The sequence below is a fragment of the Gobio gobio genome (assembly GCF_949357685.1).
Source record: "Gobio gobio genome assembly, chromosome: 18".
Taxonomy (NCBI): domain Eukaryota; kingdom Metazoa; phylum Chordata; class Actinopteri; order Cypriniformes; family Gobionidae; genus Gobio; species Gobio gobio.
The window spans coordinates 50864012-50873339 of record NC_137111.1 but is presented as its reverse complement, the minus strand read 5'-3'; the positions used below and the strand labels follow the sequence as shown (position 1 = coordinate 50873339).

General features: G+C 42.7%; 1 protein-coding gene across 1 annotated transcript in view; it reads right to left on the bottom strand.

Moving 5' to 3' along the window:
* Nucleotides 1-2855: 2855 nt before the first annotated feature.
* Nucleotides 2856-9328, bottom strand: part of lbh (LBH regulator of WNT signaling pathway) — a 27973-nt gene continuing 21500 nt past the window's right edge. The window contains exons 2-3 of the mRNA XM_079842455.1: nucleotides 7545-7648; nucleotides 2856-5354 (exon numbers count right to left, since the gene is read on the bottom strand). Coding sequence (XP_079698581.1) covers nucleotides 5160-5354; nucleotides 7545-7625 — 276 coding nt within the window. The 5' untranslated portion in view covers nucleotides 7626-7648 and the 3' untranslated portion in view covers nucleotides 2856-5159. The remainder of the gene's footprint in view (nucleotides 5355-7544; nucleotides 7649-9328) is intronic.

The following is a 9328-nucleotide window of genomic DNA, read 5'->3' as shown; positions in this document are numbered from 1 at the left end:
TGACACCTCACCCTGAAGGACAGATCTAGAGAAGAGAAGCGGTCCCAGCACTGAGCCCTGAGGCACTCCAGCAGCTCTAGATGATGTGACACCTCACCCTGAAGGACAGATCTAGAGAAGAGAAGCGGTCCCAGCACTGAGCCCTGAGGCATTACAGCAGCTCTAGATGTTGTGACACCTCACCCTGAAGGACAGATCTAGAGAAGAGAAGCGGCCCCAGCACTGAGCCCTGAGGCACTCCAGCAGCTCTAGATGATGTGACACCTCACCCTGAAGGACAGATCTAGAGAAGAGAAGCGGTCCCAGCACTGAGCCCTGAGGCACTCCAGCAGCTCTAGATGATGAGACACCTCACCCTGAAGGACAGATCTAGAGAAGAGAAGCGGCCCCAGCACTGAGCCCTGAGGCACTCCAGCAGCTCTAGAGGATGTGACACCTCACCCTGAAGGACCTGCTAAGAGGAAAGACTTGAACCATTGGAGCGGATCCTGAGATCATCATCAGGGTTGACAGGAGGATAACGGAAAGCAGCAGACAGATCCAGCGAGATGAGCTCAGAGCTTCAGTGATGCTTCTGAAACCAGACTATCACAATAGATGTGTTTGCCTTAGACTAAAGGCTCGATCACAGAAACACACACATACACACGCATCATTTACATGTATTCATTCAGCAGACGACATATGAATGAGGATCATGGTATATGTATAATAACACAATGTGTCCACCAGACCGGATCAGCACAGTTCTTCAGATCTCTATCAGTGCATGTGCTGTGTTTGAGATGCGCCACAGATCGGAGTTAGCTCGATAAATAACCAATGATTCGACAGAGAGAGAGAGAGAGAGAGAGAGAGAGAGAGAGAGAGAGAGAGAGAGAGAGCGCTACTGCTCACCGGAGAGGAAGTGTGCTAGTTTCGAGGTGAGCCTATGGAGACAGGAAGGCAACATGCGGTTAGCGCAACTAAATACAGTATGCCTGCACACTCAACACACACATGCACACGGGCGTTCTGCAGGAAGTCATGATGTGTGTGTAAAGCCTTTGTGCTGCGTATCAAACCAGGATAAAGAGGTTCTCAGAGCGTCTCAGAGACACTGAGAGATGTGTGTTCACAACACGAGCACATTCTGCAGGAGATTTAAAGGAGTCCCGCTGGTCTAATGTGCCGTATATCGAGTGAAGCGCTTCACAAACAAGAACAAATGGGCTTGAGTGTGTCTGAGGGGAATTAATTGGATTGATTGGCTGATCTTGTGTGAGTGACATGTGGCCCCGCCCTTGTCATCAGAGGAGAAGTGCTGTTTTAGTTTGGGTCTAGTCTTTGTGTCGAGCTGTCATTTTAGTGTTTATTAGTTTTAGTCACGTTCATACTCTTTTTAGTCTAGTTTCAATCGACTAAAAGTCTGAGCATTTTAGTCAGAATTATCCATGACTATTTTAGTCTAGTTTTAGTCAGTGAAAATTGTATTTTAGTCTCTTTTTAGTGATGCAATTCTCTTTAACCCAGTTAATATAGTATAAGTGCCTACAAAACTTTCTTTTAGCCAAACCCATTTCAAACAAGGTTATCTTATTATATTATTGTTACTTATAGACTCAAGAATACATCCATAGACACGGAAGACGCTCTGATCTGAATTTACAACATATTTATTTTACCAACCAAACATGTTAGAAGTACACACACACACACACACACACACACACACACACACACACAAACACACTTAAATCAAAACATTGAGATGTCTCTAAGGGTTTGTGGTGTTTTCTCCTGGGATTTTGTGGCCGAAAACACCCATTTTATATTCCACTTCAATGTAATGAAAGTTTTTCCAAAGGTTGTAATAAGAATAAATGCATTTTTAATTGAATAATAGGAAAATAATATCCTAATTATTATTTAATTCTGTTTAAAATTAGACCCACATTATAGTGAAAATGGTTTTCTGTCTTGTATTTTATCTCAAAATAAAGGATGTCATTTTATTCCACATGGAAATGAGCGGAGATTATTCTCTAATAAGGTGATCATAATGCAGATATAATCACTGCCGTTATATCTATAACGAGCGGTGATGAAATATCTTGCTCATTTCAGTAATAAAAGTCTAGGGCTGCGTCCGAAATCGCGTACTATGTGAGTAGGTACTACATTTACATTTTAACAAACTTCATGACCGTTAAAAAAGTACGTTCTGAATAGTATGAATGAGTGTAGTATGAATGTAATCCGGATGTACTACAGCCACCATTTTGTCATGATCATGTGACCAGCATCAGTTGCGTCCCTTCACCTCCACTCATAAATCATCTCCCGTGGCCTCATGGGATAGTAAAGTGTCCATCGCATGCGCACTTCAGGATCTCGCCGGAAGTAGTAGTACTTTTCGCCGACTTTTTCGAATACTATGAATTCGGACATACTACTCTGTTTTTCGCACACTATATAGTAGAGAAGTATTGGATTTCGGACGCAGCTTAGATGTTTAAAATGCACCCAAATGACAGTGAAGTGCAACCGTACGGTGCTCTGCAGTGGCCAAAAAGGATATAAACAGTGAATTCTGAAGTGATATATCTTTGAAAACTCAGAGATGTGGATTCAAACGGCAACACGACCTTGTGTTTGTCAAACAGTAATTGAGCCGGGGATTTTTACACGGGTGGTGGGAGAAAAACACTGATATTCTGGATTAAAACGACAATAGAATCTCAGACTAGCCCCAACACACCTTCCGACTCAGAGACGCACAGAAATACTGCAAAATAATAACAATAACATTATAACATCTCATCTCGGTTTGGTCAACGAAAATGAAGAGACATTTTAGCATCGTTTTTATTTTGTGAACCACATTTAGTCTCATCAACAATATTGCATCATACATTTAATTCTAGTCATCATCACATGACCAGCAGCATTTACGTCTCGTCTTCGTCACGTGTTAAAGGTTCGTCGATGACGATATTTAGGGCGCTTTCACACCTGCCTTGCTTGGTCCGGATTTTCGGACTTTTCAGTCTGGTCCGAATCAAATGGCCAGTGTGAAACCTCCCCTGACCACGATCTGGACCAAACAGACGAAATCTGGTCAGATGAAAAGAGTCAGTCTCAGTGCGGGTCAAACTGAGCAAAGCTTCGGTTCGTTTCTAGTGTGAAAGCATTTTCTGTACGGTTCGTACATTTCAGAGCATTTACAGGAAGTTTCTGTTTATTTTTAATATTATAATGTCATTTTTAAATTTAATCTCGGCTACATTGATTATGAAAAGTGAAAAGATGCGCAATATGTCAGAAGGTCAGAAATGATTTTGAACTAAATTTTGTATGATTTTGCTTAGAAAGCCTTTCTTTAATGTGAATTTCGTTTTGTATAAATTGTATCTTAATTTTAATCAGTGTTTCATCAGATAATTGCCTGAATTTAATAAATAAGAAGCTAATAGTCTATAGCAGACCATAATGGCGGGAGCGATCACATGCTTTACACATGAACTGGAGTCTCAAATAAACTGAAACTCAGCAGATACTCGTCTCACACACATGAGAAATATGTGAATATAAAGCTTGAAATGTCCACTTTTAAACGTGACGAAAAGAAAATAGTCCAGTTATGCCAATGCGCAGTGTTCAATAGTGGCGGCGATATGAGTCCGTTCATTCACTCTTGTCAAAGACGCACGTCTGTTTACAAACCAATCAGTGTCCAGATGCCGCTCACATGATGAAGACGAGTGGACACGCGTGTGTCATGTGCAGTTCTTTAGTGCACTCACATGATGAAGACGAGTGGACACGCGTGTGTCATGTGCAGTTCTTTAGTGCGCTCACATGATGAAGACGAGTGGACACGCGTGTGTCATGTGCAGTTCTTTAGTGCGCTCACATGATGAAGACGAGTGGACACGCGTGTGTCATGTGCAGTTCTTTAGTGCGCTCACATGATGAAGACGAGTGGACACGCGTGTGTCATGTGCAGTTCTTTAGTGCGCTCACATGATGAAGACGAGTGGACACGCGTGTGTCATGTGCAGTTCTTTAGTGCGCTCACATGATGAAGACGAGTGGACACGCGTGTGTCATGTGCAGTTCTTTAGTGCGCTCACATGATGAAGACGAGTGGACACGCGTGTGTCATGTGCAGTTCTTTAGTGCGCTCACATGATGAAGACGAGTGGACACGCGTGTGTCATGTGCAGTTCTTTAGTGCGCTCACATGATGAAGACGAGTGGACACGCGTGTGTCATGTGCAGTTCTTTAGTGCGCTCACATGATGAAGACGAGTGGACACGCGTGTGTCATGTGCAGTTCTTTAGTGCGCTCACATGATGAAGACGAGTGGACACGTGTGTGTCATGTGCAGTGCTTTAGTGCGCTCACATGATGAAGACGAGTGGACACGCGTGTGTCATGTGCAGTTCTTTAGTGCGCTCACATGATGAAGACGAGTGGACACGCGTGTGTCATGTGCAGTTCTTTAGTGCGCTCACATGATGAAGACGAGTGGACACGTGTGTGTCATGTGCAGTGCTTTAGTGCGCTCACATGATGAAGACGAGTGGACACGCGTGTGTCATGTGCAGTTCTTTAGTGCGCTCACATGATGGCAATGAGAAACCAAACCAAAACTAACCGAAAGTATAAAATGTATCAAAACATGAACTTCGGTTCGGCCCTTGTTGCCGACTCTCGCCCTTAGTCATAATTTTCGTTGACGAAAGCAACCCTACAGAGAAGAGATGAAGTTCTTCTGACTCATTAACACAATCACGATGTGCAGCGATGACTTTAAAACACAGAGAGAGTGAACACACGGGTTTGGAAAGCACTTTCAGACGTTTATTTACAGCCTCTGTCAGTCACAGAGAAAGTGGCGTACATACAAAACAAGAGAAAACTCCCTGAGTGTTTACAGATGAAGAGGGAACAGACAGGAAGTGCTCTGTGATCACACAAACACTGACGTCTATATACAGTGAGTGTGTTCCTGCACTTCATCTACAACTGGGGATATTTACAGTCAGATCCACAGCTCATATCTGGAAGATGTGTGTGTGTTATTCAGAGAAGCGTGTAAATGTGAGGATCTCACGGTCAGTTCTGTGTGTGTGTGTGTGTGATCTACTCTACGTGCTGCTGTGAGATCTCTCTAATGCTGAGAGCTCTGTCCGTTCTTCTCCTCCTCCTCTTCCTCCTCCTCCTCCTCTTCGCTCACCAGGAACTCCTCAGGCGGCCAGCGCAGCTCTCCGCTCTCCACCTCGCCCTCGCTGGGCTCCACCACGATGGACGGAAGCCGGTCCTTCAGCTTACAGCAGCGCTCGAAGTCCGACGGGTCCGGGAAGATCTGAGAGGAGAAACATGCGGTCAAATCTGTGGATCGTTCTGACGTCCAGAAGTCTCGTTTCGACCGAATTCTGCGGGGTATTTTTAGCTCAATGACATACATGGGCGGCAGGGAAACCAATAACACCATCTGGGCAGCGCGCCAGTGGAAAGAACATTAGAACGAGTGTGTGTGTGTGTGTGTGTGTGCGAGCGATGAGAAAGAAAAGGACAAACAGAGCCAGAGATGTTCTATAACAGGATCCGAACCATGAGACCCTCGTCTGACCCCTCGATCCATAAACAACAGCCGAGCCTGAGAGCGAAGCGCCAGATTAAAAATAACTCCACATCAGCCCTGCACAGTTCAGCAGACGCTCACATGAGAAAACTTCATCCTCATCTTCATCAGTGTTTCTGTCACGAACATCATCAGGACACCTTTACTGGAGAAGAGCAGCGAACATGAACAAATCTCTGCCAGAATACACCGAACTCACAGAGAACACAAGATTATTTGTTCTGGTTTAACTCACTTCATGTTCTCCATCTCTCCAGTAAATGTGTCCTGATGATCTGAACACCTCTAGCAGCTCAGGGGAAATATTCAAGAGATGTGTTTTAGTTATTCATAGGGATCTCGGATTTCTACGGGCTGTGCAATATCCTTGTTAAATAATGCGATATTCCATATGCCATACGATATTATTATATAATTAGCCCATGATTTACTCTCCCTCAAGTCATCCGAGGTGTGTATGACATTCTTCTTTTTTCTATGGCTCTGCATCAGCCGTGCCATCACTTCCGGCAAATAAGGTCAAAATACCGGCGCGATCATAGATATATACATAGATTCCTCATTAGTGCCTGCGGATCGGTCGAATGAGGCATCTACGTATACAGGTGCTGGTCATATAATTAGAATATCATCAAAAAGTTTATTTATTTCACTAATTCCATTCAAAAAGTGAAACTTGTATATTATATTCATTCATTACACACAGACTGATATATTTCAAATGTTTATTTCTTTTAATTTTGATGATTATAACTGACAACTAAGGAAAATCCCAAATTCAGTATCTCAGAAAATGAGACTCTGATAGTGGCCTTCAGCTCTTCTGCATTGTTGGGTCTGGCAGAGATTTTCTATGGGGTTAAGGTCAGGCGAGTTTGCTGGCCTTCACTCTACCCAATTGATTTTATACCCCCGACTGTATTATTGTAATGCCTGAAGTGGTATGGTGAATGAATAAATTTAATTCAATTCCAATCAGGAACAGGGAGACCATGGTCCTTAAACCAGGCACTGGTTGCTGTGGCACTGTGTGCTGGTCCCAGTCCTGCTGGAAAATGAAATCTGCATCTCCATCCTGCATCGCCGCAGGGTTTAATGAGGATTCGTATGTGTGTGTGTTTTTACTCTCATTGCTCTCATTCTCTACAATATCCCCATTGACATTATTATAGACTATCACACATCTGTGTTCTGCTGAAGAAACAAACACACCTACATCTCTGATGCCCTGGGGGAAGCAGATCAACATCAACATTGAGTTTTTAGGTGAACTATCCCTTTAAGTGTGTAAAATCTATTTAACATTTAAAAACGGAGAATGATGCCATTTATGTGTTTCTCATTCTTTCTGGGAAAGGAAAGCATCGCTACAGCTTCTGAAAGTGGCCAGAGGTGTTTCAGCAAAAATGTATGTCACAAATCTGACAATATAATTTGAACATCAGTGTAAACAAACAAAAAATGTAATGCCAATATTTAAATACCAAAAACTCTTTGACTTGACTAGGTAATTTATAGTTATATCAACTTAAAATTGAACATCAAGAACAGTGTGTGAGTGAGTGTGTGAGTGAGTGTGTGTGTGTGTGTGTGTGTGTGTGTGTGTGTGTGTGTGTGTGTGTGTGTGTGTGTGTGATGGGCAGGTTTCGGGGTAGGGGCAGTGTGTGTGTGTGTGTGTGTGTGTGTGTGTGTGTGTGTGTGTGTGTGATGGGCAGGTTTCGGGGTAGGGGCAGTGTGTGTGTGTGTGTGTGTGTGTGTGTGTGTGTGTGTGTGTGTGTGTGTGTGTGTGTGTGTGTGTGATGGGCAGGTTTCGGGGTAGGGGCAGTGTGTGTGTGTGTGTGTGTGTGTGTGTGTGTGTGTGTAAACTCTTCGGTTCATCTGAAGGTTCAGAGTCTCTTCATGGGATGTTACCTGGAAGGAGAGCCGGTCTTTGCTGGGGCTGAGCCTCATGTCGTCCATCGGTGTTACAGCGCTGATCATCACGTCAGTCATCACGGCACGCTTCACACGCTGAGCTGCACACACACACACACACACACACACAGAATCAGTCTCAAACCAGGACCAGAAGCACCAGACTGTGTTTGAGAAGTCATTCTGAAACTACTGTAAGCTGGAAGAGTCTCAGCCCTCGAGCAGCTTCTCACCGCAGGCGCTCGAGCAGCAGACAGGAAGTGCTCATGAAGCGGAAAAACCCCCAAACACGGACACCGTCTCCAGCCCACAGTGTGTGTGTGTGTGTGTGTGTGTGTGTACACAACCAGACTATAATGATAAACATCCACCCAATACTTTATTATAATCCCATCAGTCATCATCAGTCGCTCATATTTCCCTCGACTCCTGTGTGAGAGTAGGGAAGCCCCGCCCACGACTGCTGCTGATTGGCCCTTTAGCATAGACACGCCCCTGAGCACAGACGCCATTTCTGTTTCCTCACCATATCAGCGCTCGAGTATTACAATGTGTGTGTGAGTGTGTGTGTGTGTGTGTGTAGGCCTGTCACGATAACAAATTTTGCTGGACGATAAATTGGCCAAGAAATTATTGCGATAAACGATAATATTGTCATTCTAAGACAATTTTCATCTAAAATAATGATAATGGCATAATAATGCAGGTACACCTTTTCAGAGATCAATAAACTTTTATTTCTAAAGACTATTTAACAATGGACACTCAGTGTTAACAAAAAAATGCACTTGAATAAACAGCTGAAACTGCAGCGGATGATTGTGTTTTAGGTAGTGCTTAACTAATTAATTACAAAAAATTCTGTAATTAATCACGATTAATACGTTTTTAATGTTTTGATATTTTCGGGACTCTCCAAATTAATGTAGAAACAATTTATTGACAGCATATTTTAAATGTGTTGTATTGTCATGATTTTGTGAATGAAGGCCAGTGTCACTGATGTCTCTATGAAACATTAATGATGTTTTATTACAGTAGAACTGAAAGATCTCAACATTTATTAGGCTTTAAAAAAACTACTTTTAATTTAAGTGAACTTAAAACAATCTTTACATAAACCCATTATAATAAATGTTATTTTACCCATGGCCTTCCCTGTTATACAGAAATGTAATAGTTATCAAACACCTTTCTTAACTGCATAAATAATTAGTGAAACGTAGATTAATCATCATTAAAGCTGCACTTGCCGTTGTTTTGTGATGAACATTACAGTTTTTCTCAGTTGCTAAAACACTAAACTCTATTGTCTGAACCAAACGCTCAGTTTCCTGAACCCACTGATTGAATCAATCACTCTTTTGGCAAAACCATAAGCACTTTTCCCCTGTTTACACACAACTTGCCAACACATCTTCATTGTGATGCACCCGTAAGGGTGAGCGCAGGGGACAAAAGGCAAACACAATTAAAGCACAGATGTCAACACTTGAACACAACAACTCAAAGTTTGTACAACCAAACATCCGTAGATTCACTGTGTCCGCCATAATCCAGAGATTTAGAGAAGAGAACAGCTAATTACCTTTTTTTGATATTATAGTACAGTATGTAAATGTTGACAGCAATTACTGTATGACACACTATATCCTGTACCACAGTATACTGTGAGTAAATATATGTTTCAGGACATCACTGTACCATATACTGTAGTACTGTAATGAACTGTTCGTAGGCCGAGTATTCCATTTTTGTCCTTTATTTTCACATGGGCTTAC